Source organism: Lontra canadensis, unplaced genomic scaffold, assembly GCF_010015895.1.
Source record: "Lontra canadensis isolate GAN:19392208 unplaced genomic scaffold, GSC_riverotter_1.0 scaffold30, whole genome shotgun sequence".
Classification (NCBI taxonomy): domain Eukaryota; kingdom Metazoa; phylum Chordata; class Mammalia; order Carnivora; family Mustelidae; genus Lontra; species Lontra canadensis.
In genome coordinates, this window is record NW_022631024.1 from 565,676 (window position 1) to 583,672 (window position 17,997).

General features: G+C 40.8%; 1 protein-coding gene across 2 annotated transcripts in view; it reads left to right on the forward strand.

The window, feature by feature from the left end:
* Window positions 1-3,301: 3,301 nt before the first annotated feature.
* The window catches only part of HSDL2 (hydroxysteroid dehydrogenase like 2), a 57,848-nt gene continuing 43,152 nt past the window's right edge, over window positions 3,302-17,997 (forward strand). Inside the window, exons 1-3 of one of the 2 annotated variants that reach the window (XM_032865610.1) lie at window positions 3,302-3,368; window positions 12,402-12,565; window positions 13,939-14,037. In XM_032865610.1, the coding sequence (XP_032721501.1) occupies window positions 3,352-3,368; window positions 12,402-12,565; window positions 13,939-14,037 (280 nt within the window). In that variant the 5' untranslated portion in view covers window positions 3,302-3,351. The remainder of the gene's footprint in view (window positions 3,369-12,401; window positions 12,566-13,938; window positions 14,038-17,997) is intronic. The other variant, XM_032865612.1, reaches the window with a different exon arrangement.

Consider the following 17,997-nt stretch of genomic DNA (forward strand, 5'->3'; position numbering starts at 1 on the left):
GCTTGAGGATTCTCTCCCTCTTCGGTCCCTCATCTCTCTCAAAAAATAAAATAAATAAATCTTTTATACATATATATATATATATATATATATATATGCAAGATAGAATAGAGTCCTTATTTAACTTCATATTAAAAGTGTTCTCAGTGTCATAACTTTCTTAAGTTTTTTTATTCGAGTAATCTCTCATCCAACATGGGGCTTAAACTCTCAACCCCGAGATCAAGTGTCACATGCTTTTCTAACTGAGCCAACCAGGCACCCCTCAATGTCATATCTTTTAATATTTCAATTTAAATCTGCATTTTCAATTCCCCATGCATTTGAAAACTATTTTTTATTTTTAATAAATTTTATTTATTTGTTTAAGATTTTATTTATTTACTAGACAGAGAGCACAAGCAGGGGAGAGGGAGAAGCAGGCTCCCTGCTGAGCAGTGAGCCATATGTGGGGCTTAATCCCAGGACCCTGGGATCAAGGCCATGAGCAGAAGGCGGACACTTAACCAACTAAGCTACCTAGGCACCCCCAAAATTAATTTTTAATATTGGTAATATTAATAATTAATTTAAATAATAAAAGGAATTAGAGTATCACATCTTATTTTTTTTAAGATTTTATTTATTTATTTGAGAGAGAGACAGTGAGAGAGAGCATGATCGAGGAGAAGGTCAGAGGGATAAGCAGACTCCCTGTGGAGCTGGGAGCCCAATGCGGGACTCGATCCTGGGACTCCGGGATCATGACCCAAGCTGAAGGCAGTCGTCCAACCAACTGAGCCACCCAGGCGTCCCCATCACATCTTATTTTTAATGATGTGTCTTTTATAAAATACACATTTTCATTAAGGAATTTAAAATTTAAAATATTTCTCCTTTATGGGAGTCCCTGTAGATAATTTTATGCAATTTTTGCCTTAACCCAACTCGGATTATAATAGTATATCATAATATTGTTAATAAATTGACATTTTGCTTTATATAATTTTGAATTTTAAAAGAATAGTGCCATCTGGTGGTTCTTCTGAACATATTTACATTTCTCTTGGGGATATGTCAAGAAGTGGGGCTGCTCTTTTGCATGTGGATATCCAGTAGGTGGTAATTGTAACTTTCTGAGGAGGTGTTTCCCAAAGTGGCTATGCCTTTTTAAATTTCCACCAACAATGTATGAGGGTTCCAATTCCCCCACATCCTGGCCAACAATTGTTATTTTCCATATATTCTATTACAGCTATCTTAGTATATATAAAGTAGAATCTCATGATAGTTTTTTTTTTAAGATTAGATTTTTAAAAAAGATTTAAAGAGAGAGACACAGTGAGAGAGGGAACACAAGCAGGGGGAGTGGGAGAGGGAGAAGCAGGCTTCCCTTTGAGAAGAGCCCGATGTGGGGCTTGATCCCAGGATCCCGGGATCATGACTGGAGTCAAAGGCAGACACTTAATGACTGAGCCATCCAGGCACCCCTCATTATACTTTTGATTTGCAGTTCCCTAATAACTAATGTTGTTGGGCATCTTTTCGTGTGCTTGCTGACCACTTGCATATCTTCTTTGCAAAAATGTCTATTCAGATCCTTTGTTCACTTTTTTAAAAAAGATATTTATTTATTTTAGAGAGCGGGGAGAGAATGAATGAGAGAGAGCAAATGTGTATGCGAGCCAGAGAAGGGGCAGAGGGAGAAGGAAAGAGAATCCCAAGCTGACTCCGAGCTCCACCAGAACCAGATATGGGGCTGGATCTCACCACCCTGAGATCATAACTTGAGCTGAAATGAGGAGTCAGAGGGCTAATCAAATGAACCACCCAGGAGCCCCTATTGACTTTTTATTTGGTTTGTTCATCTTTTTGTTGCTGAGTTGTAAGAGTTCTTTATTCTGGATACTAGACCTTATTGGATATATCATTGCAAATATTTTCTCCCATTCTGTAGATTGTTTTTTCACTTTCTTGAGTGGAGAGTTAAGCTTTTCATCTAACAGTCCCTATCAACACTCTTTTTGAAACACCCAATATCTACAACAGTCTAATACATTGGCTACTCATTCCTCTCACATAGGCAGACCTTGTCTTTTTTTTTGTCCTGCTGTATGTCTACATACAGTGACCAGCATGCACTAGGTGCTACTATTTGTTGAATAAACAAATTCTTCTGGAGTCTCTAAGGACAATATCATAGATCACCAATTCAAATGCCTATAGGAGACTGGCAATATACATGATTAAACAGGACCATTTAGGGCTTGCAGTAAAGGGACTGCACACACCCCATCTTCAAGATAGTTTAACTGGTCTTCATGTAAGCATCTCATTGTCCTGTCCTACCAATTCAAAACACAGTTTTTTCACGTCTCCCTAAAGATATGCCAATCTTCGGTTCATTAGGGTAGCTGAGTAATGTCAGGTATACCATGAAAAACAATACTAGAGTGCACTTGTGATGAGCACCTGCTGTCCTATGAGGTGTTGAATCACTATATTGTACACTTGAAACTATTATTATACTATGTTTTAACTGGAATTTAAATTAAAACATTAAAAAAAAACAACCCCCTCAGTACTAGATTTCAGAATTCACCTTACTCCTGCACAGAGTTTGGGAGTTCCTTCGCTAACTATGCATTCTCCCCCAAGCTATATTGATCCAGAAGCTGCCGCTCATCACAGGTCTATCTATAGGGTCCGGGGGGCTTTAGTCCAGATTCCTTGCTATAGTAGAATGCCATGCTGGACGGCGTCTGGCAGAAGGTATCAGCCGAGGAAAACTTGTCACTCGATGGGGCGCGTGCAGCCATACAAGCATCCAGGTTCGGGCCACGGAGGGGGAGAAGAAGGAGAGCCAAAGTACTTGCAGGTCAGGGCCTGCAGAGAAGCCTCACCCTAGCCCTAGAGACCCTAGTGCTCGACTCAAACGACCACCCTACCAGCCGAATAACGAAGCGCTGCGACGAAGGAGCCTTCACGCGGCGGGGGAAAGCATACAGACGCAGTGGCTGACGCGCCCCCTACGCGGGACGCCAGCGGGAGACCGATTGTCACCGCAGCGGGCAGCGAGAGGGGTGGGGCGGAATTGCCTCTTTCCCAGCGCCTGCGCAGAGAGCTGGTTCCCCGGGCCAGGCCGGGGAAGGTGGGAACTAGCGCCGAGCGCCCGGAGGCCCACTGCGTGCGCAGGCGCACTCAGGGATCTGCCACTACCTCCAAAGCCTCTTATCCCCGCAGGCCTCCGGGGCGGGGCGGGGCGAGCGTGGAGCGCCCTCTCCGGACGGGGCTAATTAAAGGGGAAAGCCCCGCTTCTCACAGTACGCTCGCTGCAGCTGCTGTGGACTCCACGTCTGCTCTGAGGAAATTATGTTACCCAACACCGGGTAAGGGCATGGGGGCGTCGCGGGGTGGGGAGGGGAGAGGGGGAAGCCGCGGCCGGGCGGAGTGCGCGCCTAGGTGGAGCCGGAGTGGGTGGCTCGCGGGTCGCGGCCCCGGCGGTGGGAGGGCGCGCTCTGGAGTGAGGCTCCACGCTGGGCACGCAGTGTTGCTGGAACCCGCCGTGATGCGTTAAAGTAACTCGGAGTTGTGCACCTCTGGGGGACAGCCACGTGCAAGTCTCTCCCACAAGGAAAGGATCCAGAGTGGGTTACCCCGCCGCTTGCGGGGTAGGCCCTGCCTTGGACTTTCGCGTGTTTTGCTGAAGGTTTGCAAGTTCTAGGTGAAAGGTCACTGTACTGCTCACAGTTCTTCACTTTTTCCGAACGCTCAGTTCCGAAGTAAAGAAATGATAATGCGGTGTTTTAAAAAGGAATTTTCAAATTAGTAACAAATTAAATTAATCTTAAATATGGGTATCTTTTTCACGGTGGCGGTTCACTTAAGATTTTTAAAAATACTGGATAAAATACACGTAGCACCATCTACCATCTTTTTTTTTTTTTTTTTTTTTTTTAGATTGTTTGTTTATTTGACAGATCACAAGTAGGCAGAGAGGCAGGCAGAGAGAGGGAAGCAGCTCCCCGCCGAGCATAGAGCCGGATGCGGGGCTCGATCCTAGGACCCAGAGATCATGACCTGAGCCGAAGGCAGAGGCTTTAACCCACCGAGCCACCCAGGCGCCCCACCATCTACCATCTTAAATCATTTTAAGTGTACAGTATATTCACATTGTCTGCAACCATTCTCCAGAAATCTTTCAATTTGCGAAAGAAACACTGTACCAATTAAACAACTCGCCCACTCCTCCCTTCCCATTAAAGAACTCGCCCACTCCTCCCTTCCCTTTAGCGCCTATTCTACTTTCTGTTTCTATAAAGTATAGATGTCTTGAGTGGGGTGACTTGTTTATTTTATAACTTGCTTGAAACATACAGGTACATGGTCAAAAGACTTTAAAAGGCTCAAAAGGGTGTAAGGTAAAAGGTGAGTTTCCCCATCCTTAACATTCAGTTTCCCATTTACTCACTGGTATGTTTCCAGAGATAGTTTGTGCATTTTTAAACATTTGTACACCACTGTAAACACACAGACCACTTTTAAAAATAGTGACACACTCCCTTTTTATTTTTACATAGTATATCTTGGGACATATTTTTACGTACATTTTACATATGTATATGCACATCTTCTATTGGTTACATAGTATTCTATTGATGTACCATAATTTGTCTAACCAGCCCCCAATCACTGGATACCAGATCATTTCTAGTTTTTCTTATTGCATAATTGCTGCAGTGATTAAACTTGTATCCACTGTTTGTATATAATTGAGTATGTCTGTATGACAAATTCCTGGAGGCAAAGTTTGAAAAAGTGTATGCACTTTATATTTCAATGGCTAATATCCTCAGTGCTCCAAAGAGACCGCACACCCAAAAGATTGAATGAGATTTCCTAATCCCACCCGTTGGCAAACAACAAAATGTTTGATAATAAAAATACTTATTTTGATACTAAAAACCTGATTGAAAAAGATGGCACCTCATTACAGTTAAATTTTTCATCATTAGTGAGGGAGGGGATCTTTCTATATGTTTAAAGTAATAGTCCACATCAAGGAGCAATTTTGACTCTTATGGGACATTTGGCAATATCTTGGGACACTTTTGGTTGTCATAATTATGTATGCGTGAGAGTATGTGCATCTTTAGAGTCCAAGAATATTGATAAATGTTCTGCAATGCACGGTATAATCCCTGACAGATAAAGAATTATCCTTTCCAGGACGCCTGTGTGGCTCAGTGGGTTAAAGCCTCTATCTTGGGTCATGATCTTGGGGTCCTGGGATAGAGCCCCGCATCAGGCTCTCTGCTCAGCAGGGAGCCTGCTTCCCTTCCTCTTTCTCTGCCTGCCTCTCTGCCTACTTGTGATCTCTGTCAAATAAATAAATAAAATCTTAAAAAAAAAAAAAAAGAGGGGCGCCTGGGTGGCTCAGTGGGTTAAAGCCTCTGCCTTCAGCTCAGGTCATGATCCCAGGATCCTGGGATCGAGTCCCACATTGGGCTCTCTGCTCAGCGGGGAGCCTGCTTCTCCTCTCTCTCTCTCTCTCTCTCTCTGCCTACTTGTGATCTCTAGCTGTCATATAAATAAATAATAAAAAAACTTAAAAAAAAAAAAGAATTATCCTTTCCAAAATGTCTATAGTGCAGATTGAGAAATTCTGGTTTAAAACCATCTGTGTATCTTTCTTTGCCTGGCTTACACAACTAGGTTTTGATTGACCTCTTAGAGTTCCATTTGAAAAAAAATTGTTGTATGTCGTATGTGTTACAAATATTTTCAGATTCTTTTTCATTGTGTCTTAATTTTGTACTGTTTATCATGCAGAAACATGTTTTGATTGAGTCATAGTCTTTTAAGGCTTTTGTGGTTTTGTGACAAACCTATAGGGCCATCTAAAGGTAGGATTTTCTTTTGAATTGATAAGTATTCTTCTGGGATTTTTATTATTTTTTTATTACTTTTATTTTGTTTTTACTCAGATTTTTCATTCACCTGAGATGATATTCTATTTTGCTTACTATTTTGACATAGGAAGTAATTTAGGAAGCCGTCTTCATTTTGGTTCTGATGGCTGGCTGTACAATTGTACCAATACTGTTGACTGACTAGTTAATCTTTCTTTCTGTTAGAAATTCCACCTGTCATATAACTGAAGTCTTGTATGATAGGGATCTGTTTCTGGATTTTCTATTTTATTACTTTAGTCTGTCTATTTATGCACCAGTAGCGAAGTAGTTTATTGCTCTAGCTTTAGAAAATGTTTAAATATCTGGGAAGGCTAGTTTCTGCCTCATTTGGAATTTTTTTCAGAATTTTCCTGGGTATTGTTGGATGTTTCTTTTTCCAAATGAACTTGAGTAGCTTATATAGTTTTTTTTTAAAGTGGTTGCTTTTCTTTTTAAAAACTTAACAAAAATTAAATCACATTTACTCTGATTTTGAGGTGCCAGAGAAGTTTGGAATATTGTAGTGTAGATTAACTATGTTAACAAGTTTTAGCCATCCACCAATGGTACGGACAAATTGGGACTCTTGCTTGCTTGCCTGCCTCGTATGGCTCTAATGTTTTTGAGCTGGAAGGGGGTTTCTTAATAGGACAGCCCAGGGCTTCAGGTTAAGAGGAGAAACTGTCTTTGCCTTTCTTTTGCCAGTGCCTGAAACTCTTTGTGAGGAGAGAAATGTCCTTTATCCTACCGGGAATCAGTCCAACTGTACCAAAGGCAAAGGGATGAGGCTTTTAAAGCAATAGTTGAGACATGTCTTGGATTTCTTTTTTTAAATTGTTAAAAATTATTTATATGTTTTATTTTTTTTAAAGATTTTATTTTTTGTTTGTCAGAGAGAAAGAGAGAGAGAGAGCACAAGCAGGGGTGGGGGGCAGCAGGCCAAGGGAGAAGCAAGCTTCTCCTGAGCAAGGAGCCTGATGTGGGGCTTGATCCCAGGACCCTGGGACCATGACCCAAGCCAAAGGCAGATGCTCAACTGATGAGCCACCCTGGCATCCCAAGATTTATTTATGTATTTTAGAGAGAGAGCATGTGGACATAAGTGGGAAGAAGGGCAAATAGAGAGGGAGAGAGAATCCTCCAGTAGACTTCCCACAGAGTCTGGAGCCCTCGATCTCACAGATCATGACTCAGGTCATGACCTGAGCTGAAATCAAGAGTTGGACGCTTACCCAATTGAACCACCTAGGTACCCCAAGATCTGGGATTTCTGTTTGTCACATTTAATGTAGAAATTTTGACGTGTGAATAACGTAAAGTGTCTAAAGTAAGTAAAATTTTATCACTCCCTGAAACAATACAAGGACCTAGAAAAGTTAAATTCTAATCACTGTTTTTAACATATGTTATTATAATATATTTTAATTCTTTGTGCAAATATTATTTATTATTACTTATGGTATTACTAATTATTATTGTAAATACATTTGTAGATTTCTGTACTTAATTTACCAGGGTTTTTTTAAATTGGTTTGTTTCTATTTTTTGTTTGTTTCTTTTGTTTTAGTATTTTTGGTTTTTATGTCTTCTTGCACTTCAGACCTCCCATCTAGGAACATTTCTTCTTTTAATAAATAAGAAATGAGAAGGAAAAAAAAATCTTTGTTGAAGTGAAGGAAACAATGCTGTCATTATTTGCAATTGATATGATTATATGGAAAACCAAAATAATATGTAACTAAAGTCTTAGATTTAATAATTTTCAGTATACAAAAGTTTGTTCTTTTTTTTGCCTTAAAGATTTTATTGATTTACTTGACAGAGTGAGAGAACACAAGCGGGGGAGCAGCAGAGGGAGAGAGAGGGAGAAGCAGGCTCTGCACTGAGCCAGTCACCCCATGTGGGTCCAATCCTAGGACCCTGGGATCATGACCCTAGCTGAAGGCAGATGTCTATCTCACTGAGCCACCCAGGCATCCGAGATAGGCTGATTCTAAAATAATGGGTGGAAAAGCAAAGGTCCAAGCATAACCAAGAAACTCTTGAGGAAGAACAAATTGAAAATACTTGCCTTATCAGTTAGTAAGACTGATAAAGCTGTTAACACTTAAGACCGTGCAATCCATGTGGACCAATGGAATAGAAGAGAAGGCCTAGAAACAGCTGTATTTATGGAGACTCATCTTGACAAAGCTAGAATTGAAGATCTGTAGGAAAGATGAGCTTTTTAGACTGGACAGTAGGTTGTCCTTACTGGAAAAAAATGTAATTCGATCCATCCCTCAGTTCATACATATAAGTTAATTCTAGGTAAATTAAAGACTAAAATTTAAAAGACTAGCCATAAAATTTTTGAGAGACAAATTAATACAGTTGTGGTTAGGGAAGGATTTTTTTAACCCAAAAGCATTGGCTGTAAAAGAAGATTCATAAATTCTACATGAAAATAAAGAATTTCTGCTCATCGAAAGATATTATAGGGGCTCCTGTGTGACTCATTCGGTTAAGCATCTGACTTTGGCTCAGGTCATGATCTTGGGATCATGAGATGGAGCTCCCTGTCAGCTCCCTACTCAGCTGGGATCTGCTTCTACCTCTGGGATCTGCCCCAACTCATGCTTTCTCTCTCTCTCAAATAAATAAGTAAAATCTTTAAAAAAAAAAAAAATTGTAAATGTAGTGAAAAAGCAAGCCACAAGTAAGAAGCTATTTTAAGTATATATGGTTTATAGATACCATATATTTATTATTTATATTTAAATATGTAAATATATGAATATGTATTTACATACAGGAATACCTTTAAATTTATTTATTAGAGAGAGAGAGAGAGAGAGCGAGCATGAGCAGGGGGAGGGGCAGAGGGAGAAGCAGACTCCCCACTGATCAGGGAGCCTGATGTTGTGGGGCTTGACCTGAGCTGAAGGCAACCACTTTACCGACTGAGTCACCCAGGCATCCCCATACATGAATACTTTTTTGGTGAAGTTTATTTTAAGAAATCTCTATACCCAGCATGGAGCTTGAATTTATGACCCTAAGATTAAGAGTATCATGCTCTTCTGACAGAGCCAGGCAGGTGCTCCAATATATGAATACTTAGGTAGATTGTATGTTTGATCTATAATAGTATCCTATAATCCATCAGTTTCACCAATAAGATTATATGCCTTAGAGAAACTCTTGCCCATGTGACTGGAAAAAGTGAACAAGAATATTTTTTTTTTCTAAGGTTTAATTTATTTATTTGAGAGAGAGAGAGAGATCACAAGCAGTGGGAGGGGTAAAGGGAGAAGCAGACTCCCCACTGAGCAGGGAGCCCGATGTGGCACTCGATCCCAGGACCCTGGGATCATGACCTGAGCTGAAGGCAGAGGCTTAACTAACTAAGCCAACTAGGCAACCAAAACCAAAATATTTTTAGCAACATTGTTCATAATAGAAAAAAGAGGGTTCCTGAGAGAACAAGAGAGAAACCAATTTCCACAATATTTTTTACGAGTGAAATTCAAAATAGTACAGTTTTGGGCAATACAATGAGAAGAATGAAATTCTTTTGCAGGGGTGGGGGGAAGAGAGAGGTTTTATTAGTTTCCTAGGTCTGCTGTAACAAAAAAACCATAAATTGAGTGGCTATAAATAAATTAATTCTCTCATAGTACCAGAGGCTAAATTTCTAAAGTCAAGGTATCCCTTGGGCCATTCTCCCTCTAGAATTGTGGGTAGAATTCTTCCTTGCCTCTTCCACGGTGTGAAAGAGCTTCTGGTGACAGTCAGCAACCCTTGGTATTCTTAGCGTGCGTCACTCTAGTCTCTGCTTCTTTCATCGCATGGTGTTCTTGTATATGGGTCTTCATGTAGTCTTCCCTCCGCATTTCAAATCATACTGGATTAAGGGCCCACCTGACTCTAATATGACCTCATCTTACCTAACATCTGCAACAATCCTGTTTCCAAACAAGGTCACATTCTGAGGTACTAGAGGTTGGGACTTCAACGTATCCTTTTGGTAGATAGAATTCAATACACAACAGGGATGTAATGTCTGGCTTCACTGGGGTTCAAAATTAGTGTTCCCAGGGTGCTTGGGTGGCTTGGTCAGTTGAGCATCTGCCTTCGGCGCAGGTCATGATCCCAGGGTCCTGGGATTGAGCTCCGTGTCAGGCTTCTTGCTCAGCGGAGAGCCTGCTTCTCCCTCTCCCTCTGCTGTCACTCTGCTTACTTGTACTCTCTCCCTGTTAATAAATAAATAAATAAATAAATAATCAATCTTTTTTTAAAAAATGGTGTTCCCTGTCATCGAATTGATCATAAATATTCATCTGTGAACAATTTTTAGCTTTAGGGCTATACTGTTTAGGAGGCCCTTGGCTTCGGCATACATGTGTTGATATTAGGAATAGTAAAAAAATGGGAATGAGTAGTCATATGTAAACTACTTGTTACTTTCTGGGGTGGGAGAGTAAGGAGGAGAATAGAATTAGAGGAATAGACAGGTGGCTTCTGGAGTGTTGGTAATACTGTTTTCCTTCCCTCTTCTCTGTTCTCCTTCTTTCCTACCAAAATGATTATTTCTTATTTTAAAACCCTTCCCCGGGGCGCCTAGGTGGCTCAGTGGGTTAGGCCGCTGCCTTTGGCTCGGGTCGTGATCTCAGGGTCCTGGGATCGAGCCCCGCGTCGGGCTCTCTGCTCAGCAGGGAGCCTGCTTCCTCCTCTCTCTCTGCTTGCCTCTCTGCCTGCTTGTGATCTCTCTCTGTCAAGTGAATGAATGAAATCTTTAAAAAAAAAAAAAAAAAAAAACCCTTCCCCATGTTTACCTCTGACCTTTTCTGGAGTGTAAATCCTATAGATCTTGTCAGAGACCTTATGCTCTTTTTTGTTAACAAGCCTGTTTATGTGGTTATTGTACCCTTTTCTCTTTGCTGTTGTCATTTTCACTATATTCTCTTTAATCCTTCTCCTTAGACAAGTTTTTTTTTTTTAAATGCCCAGCAGGCAGCCCAACGTGTGGGGTTTGAACTCACAACCCTGAGGTCAAGATCTGAGCTGAGATCAGAAGTCAGATGCTTAACTGACTAAGCCCCCCAGGTACCCCACCACTGTCAATTTTAAAACCTTTGCATCATCTTCAGAAGAGACCCCATATCTCTCAGCTATCAACTCCCATCCCTGTACCCCCAGTCCTAGGCATCCACTATCCTTGTGTCTCAATAGATTAGCCTATACTGGACATTTCATTTAAATGCAATCATACAGTGTATGGTCCTTTGTAACTGGCTTCTTTCACTTAGCATAATGTTTTCCAGGTTCATTCATGTAACATGGATCAGTACTTCCTTCCTTTTTATTGTTGAATATATTCCACTGTATGGGTATACAGCAATTTATTTATCCTCTCATCAGTTGATAGACGTTTTCATTTTTTCCAATCTGGCTATTATGAGCAATGATGAGCATCTGTTATACATTTATTTGCTTTTAGATAATTTCTTTTAAGTGGTATGTATTCATTGTAGAAAACTTGAAAAAGCCTGAAGAATATAAAGAATGTGATAAAATTCATTCATAATTGCATCACTCAAAAATAAGCTTTGTTAACACTTTTTCTGTGGGGGAAAAATACTTTCCCCACTTTTTCTGTGGGGAAATATGTGTATAGTTTATTAATTCCCTATTTCTTGTTAAGGTTTCCTTTTTGTCTGGGGGTGCCTGGGTGGTTCAGTTGGTTATCAGTTGCCTTCAGCTCAGGCCATGATCCCAGGTCCTGGGATAGAGCCTCATATCAGGATCCCTGCTAAGCAGGGGAAGTCCGCTTCTCCCCCTCCCCTTGCTCATAGTCTTTCTCTCGCCTCGCTCACTCTCTTTCAAATAAATGAATAACATCTTTTAAAAGGGGCGTTATATGTAACTAATGAGTCCTTGAACACTACATCAAAAACTAATAATACAGTGGCTAACTGAATGTAATAAAAAATAGTAAAAAATCAAATAAAAAAAAAGATTTACCTTTTATCATGCCAGATATTGTTTGCCCTATCACAACAAGCCTGGCCAACTGCAGTTGTAATAATTTTTAAATCATTATGCAGTGGCAGTATCACAGAGCTGTTAGCTATCAGGGAGGGAGGGAGGAAGGAAAGTTTAGAGAAAGTTTTTTTGTTTTTTAAGATTTTTAAAAATTTATTTGAGAGAAAGAGAGAGCACAAGGTGGGGGGCGGTGCAGAGCAGAAGGAGAGGGAGAAGCAGACCACCTGCTGAGCGAGAAGCCCATTCGGGGCTTGATCCCTGACCCCAGGATCATGACTTGAGCCGAAGGCAGATGCCTAACCGACTGAGCCACCCAGGTGCCCCTACAGAAAGTTTTAGGGGAGGAAGCATAAATATTGTGAAAATACGCATAATTCCTGATACTAACAAGTAAATAAAACACTGAGGTTTCTTCTAAGGTCATTATTTGTTCTGTTGTAGGAGGCTAGCAGGATGTACAGTTTTTATCACAGGTGCAAGTCGTGGCATTGGCAAAGCTATTGCATTGAAAGCAGCAAAGGATGGAGCAAACATTGTCATTGCTGCGAAGACCACCCATGCAAACCCCAAACTTCCAGGCACAATCTTTACTGCTGCTGAAGAGAGTAAGTGAATGGGACAATGCCATTTCTTGAAATGTTCTAACTGTGGTTTCAGTAGATGGGAAATTTGCTGGAGAGTTTATAGCTATTTGAAAGCTACTCTAAACATAATTTTATCTGGTTATAGAAGTATTTTGTCACCTGGGGGCAAGGATTTAGGAACCATGTCTTCCCCAGCACTTTTGTATTATATGAGAGACTCCCTTTAAAAATCATGTCTCTTGAGAGCAGTGGTTCTTGGATCTGTGCAGAGAATAGGGGAGTGGAAATGAGAGGTGGATGATGTGAACACTTGGAAAAAGTTCTCCATGTTTTTTATTCTCTGTGCCATTTGAAACTCATTATCTTAATACTTCAAGTTCACAAGTAATTATCAAGTGCTTCTACTCAAGGCATTGCGCTAGGCACGATATCAGGAGGGAGGGCTTAAAATTCAACTTTGGTGGATATTGCTAGTTTTGTTAATCATGTTAATAGCATTGTGGTTATGTTAGGGGAGCACATATCAGGTATTTATGAATGAGATGATGCCTGAGTTTTGTTTTAAAATATACTCCGGCCGAAAACAGGATCGGGAGTAAAAAAATTAAAAAACTGACAGAGAATTAACAGTCATTGAAGATAGGTGATAAGATTCATGGTAGTTTAATATACCGTTCTTTATAATTTTGTCTTTTTCTTGAATTTTTTCATAATAAAGGTTTTTTAAATTACCTTCCTTTTTTCTTTTTTCTTTAAAGATTTTATTTATTTATTTGACAGACAGAGATCACAAGTAGGCAGAGAGGCAGGCAGAGAGAGAGAGGAGGAAGCAAGCTCCCCGTGGAGCAGAGAGCCCTATGTGGGGCTCGATCCCAGGTCCTCGGGATCATGAGCTGAGCTGAAGGCAGAGGCTTAACCCACTGAGCCACCCAGGCACCCCTCTTTTTTTCTTTTTAATAGAGTTTTTTAAATTACCTTTTTTTTTTTTTTAAGATTTATTTATTTATTTTAGAGAGCACATACATGTGCTCAAGAGTGGTGGCAGGGAGAGAATCCTCAAGCAGACTCCCTGATGAGTATGGAGGCCAAGCAGGGCTTAGTCCCATGACCCATGAGATCATGACCCAAGCTGAAACCAAGAGCTGGATGCTCAACCAACTGAGCCACCCAGGCACACCCCCCACTTTTCGTTTTTTTCATATAGTTGGTCTCTCTAGGCAGAGGCTGGACATGGGTTTGTCTGTCCTACAGTAGGGCGGAGTCACTAGCAGTTATAAGAACATAGTTATTTATATTGATTTTCTGAATATAGGGTACTTCTTTTGATTCACAGCAGAATGAAAAGTTTAGTATTTGAATGTCTCAATGCTTTTTTGTTTGTTTGTCCTTTGTAGTTGAAGCAGCTGGAGGAAAGGCCTTACCATGTGCTGTTGATGTGAGAGATGAACAGCAAATCAGTGATGCGGTGAAGAAAGCAGTGGAGCGATTTGGAGGTAGTACCTTAATTCTGAAATAATTATTGACTGTTATAACTATAAATAAAAATTTTTTTTAACTTTCCTAAGTCTTTGGAGTATAACCAGATATGAGTATTCACTTATGTAGAAATGCAGCTTAAAACCATGTGATGACTTTTGTATTGTTAAAAGTTATTTTGAATAATATAGCACATCCACCATTCATTCTCAAGTTAGGCCCTTGACAGTAACATACATCTAACCAACTAGTTTCCCAGATCTCATCCTCTTTCCTCTCCTCAATTAACGTAGCCATCAATTTGATGACTTTTGATATTTATTGGATTAAGTATAGATAACTTACTGCCATTCAAGACGTTTCACATTCTGATCTCAAAAGACTTTTTTTGGTTCCGTCTTTTTTCTATGCCCCTATGTAAATACTTTATTCTTCCTCAAATAGTTTACTTCCATATCCTTGCCTTGAGGTTTTTGCCTCTTAACTTTTTCTCTTTCCCATCCTGAGACTTCTCCAGTGCCTACCTGTCCATCTCCATTCCTCCCTCAAATGCTCCCTTCTCTGTCTGTGAAAACCACCTTTCTGTGGTTATATCTCATCTCCTTCATGAAGCCAATTTCCTCACCATGCCAACTAGTCAGAAGTGTATTTTTCTTTTTCTGAATTCCTAAAATATTCCTTTAATCCTTATCTTGTACTACTTTATTTTTTTTAAGTTTTTTTTTTTTAAAGATTTTATTCATTTATCTGACAGAGATCACAAGTAGGCAGAGAGGCAGGCAGAGAGAGAGAGAGAGAAAGCAGGCTCCCTGCTGAGCAGAGAGCCCGATGCGGGGCTCAATCCCAGGACCCTGGGATCATGACCCGAGCTGAAGGCAGAGGCTTTAACCCTCTGAGCCACCCAGGCGCCCCAAGATTTTTTTTTTTAAACTTGACACGGAGAGAGGGAACACAAGCAGGAGGAGTGGGAGAGGGAGAAGCAGGCTTCCCACGTAGCAGGGAGGCCGATGTGGGCCTCGATCCGAGGACCCTGGAATCATGACCTGAGCCGAAGGCAGACACTTAGCAACTGAGCCACCCTGGTCCCCCTACTTTATTTTTTTTTATGATTTATTTTATTTTAGAAAGAGAGAGAGAGAGCTGGGGTGGGGGGAGCAGAGGGAGAAGGACAGAATATCAAGCACACTCCCCACCAGGCATGGAGCCTGACACTGAGTTCAGTCTCACAACCCCGAGATCATGACCTCAGCCTAAATCAAGAGTGGGACACTTAACCAGCTGAGCCCCTCAGGCACCTCTGTTGTACTGCTTTAGGTGTTAGTATTTTTTTTCCTCAATTAGTTCATAAACTCGTAGAAGGCAGGTGTTGGGGGTGAGCTTAAGCTTTGATGGTATTATACCAAGGCACCTGGCCAAGTCCAAATCCTGCCCAAAGCGTTACCACTCTTCCCTGCTCGCCCTATAATATTCCAGAGACTGTATGTATGTACGTGTGAAAGATACTGACCAATGGGAAGAAATATCTTATTGTCAGCATGGCTTGTGCTTATAACCTTCACCGCAAAGTACTACGTTATAAAGCGCCAGAGCAGAGTTTAGTTTTCAGTTAAGAGGATATGTTTTCCATACCTTTGAGGGGAAACAAAAAAATCTCCCAGTATATTTTAATACTTTGTTTTAAGATTTTTATTTATTAGAGAGAGAAAGTGTGTGCTCGCATGGGCGCACAGAGGAGGGGCAGAGGAAGAGGGAGAGAAACTGAAGCAGACTCCGCGGTGAGCGCACATACCAACTCAGTCTCCATCTCACAACCCTGATACCAAACTGAGCCAAAACCGATAGTCGAATGCTCAGAGGACATCACCACCCAGGTCCTGCCCCTATTTTGCTACTTATTATTGAGAAGGTCATCTGAAACGCACTTGTCTTCTTGATAAATTTACAGATTTGCAGTCGAGTTACCTCTGCTTTGAAGACTTGCCTAAGATTTCCTTTCCTCCTCCTTAGTATCCACTTTGATGTATTTAAAATTTTTTGCTTTCCTTTTACCCATCAGTTTCTGCTTTCCTGGCATAACAATGCACAATGAAGAGGGAATTCTGTTCAGCCGCTCAGCTGCCACTCTCATATAACTATGAAGGATACCACATTTACAAGAAATGATTCATAAGCTGCTCCTTTTTTTTCTTTCCCTCTGTACTCTTTTTCCATGAAGATGCCAAGCCTTTATATTTTTGTTTGTTTGGTTTTAGTTCCATACTGTGGTTGCTACCGTTGTGGCCTTCTGTTTTAAGATTCTCTGGGGCTTTGAATTCTGCCTTTTGGGAAGACTTTACTTTTTCCTGATATTTCTCTCTGCTGGAGAATTGTCTTTAACAAAATCCTGAGCAGCTGATAATGCTTTCAAACCTGTGCCCTCAGGGTGCTCTGCTACAGGGTGCTCCCTATCACCCTGCCTTCCCTCACCTTCAAAGTTTTCCAGGCCTTGAGTAAATTGTGCTCTTTTATAAACTACAGAATCATTCTTTCCTGCAACCTTTCTTCCCCCCCTGCAGCATGCATATATATATATACATATATATATATATATATATATATGATTTTTTTTGGCTTGTGCATTACTTTTCACTATTGTTCCCTGATCCATTTTAATTTGGGCCATCTGAGTTTAGAAATTTTGACCTACCTCTTAATTAGAACTATTTTTTTCTTTATCACTGGCAAGTCAAACATAGTTTACCATGTTAGTATATCCCCATTTCTCATCTACTTTCTTTGCTTTTGGGCCCAGATGTTTGCTCTGCTAACATCCTTGTCACTTGTTACCACATAGTGAGAGAGATGAAGTCAATAAAGTCTGAATTTGCTTAAGGAATCTATTGATTGGATCAACCCTTACTAGCTTCATCTCTCTGAAGAGGGTAAGTCTACACAGGGTGGTGTATATACCCATCAGGCCAGCCTCTCACTCAGACCTCTCCTCAATTTGCTTTGCTCCCACCTGGCTTCCTTATGAGTATCATCTTTCTTGCCTCCCAGGCCCTAGCAGAGTGCCTATGTAGTGTAGCCACTTGCTGATTACCTTTCCGTGGTGTGGCTGAGCAGCTCATAGCTTTGTGGATTGACAAGTATGTCCTGATTTAAATATGCTTTTCATATGGGGCACCTGGGTGGCTCAGTGAGTTAAAGCCTCTGCCTTTGGCTCAGGTCATGATCCCAGGGCCCTGGGATTGAGCCCCACATCAGGCTCTCTGCCTGGCGGGGAGCCTGCTTCCTCCTCTCTCTTTGCCTGCCTCTCTGTCTACTTGTGATCTCTGTCTGTCAAATAAATAAATAAAATCTTTTAAAAAATGTGCTTTTCATAGATCATTACTATTTGTGAAGACAGCCATCATTATGTTCAATCTAGGAAGTTGGTAGTCACAGAATCTAGAACTTGTCTCAGATATGTGTATGACTTGCTTGAGTTGAGATTTGTTATAATGGAGTTATAAGATGTAATGTTGTTGAGTCCAAAGTTAGTCCTAAGGACACATTTTAAGAAAACATTAGCAGGGCGCCAGGGTGGCTCAGTCGTTAAGTGTCTGCCTTCAGCTCAGGTCATGGTCCCAAGATCCAGGGATTGAGCCCTCCATAGGGCTACCTGCTCAGCAGGAGACCTGCTTCTCCCTCTACCACTTGCCCTGCTCGTGTTCCCTCTCTCGCTATGTCTCTCTCTGTCAAATAAATAAATAAAATCTTTTAAATAAATAAATAAAACCTTAAAAAAAAAAAAGAAAAAAGGAAAAACATTAGCAACACAGAGTTTATACAGAAGAATATGGAAATTGAGGAATGAGTATGTGATCAAGATTTTATAATACCATATATGAAGAAAGGGTGCTTAGGACTAAAATACATTATGCATGTATTGTGAGAGAGGGACTTGGTAAAGAGGACAACAGAAAATGTTTATTGCAACAGTCTAAGCCCACAAT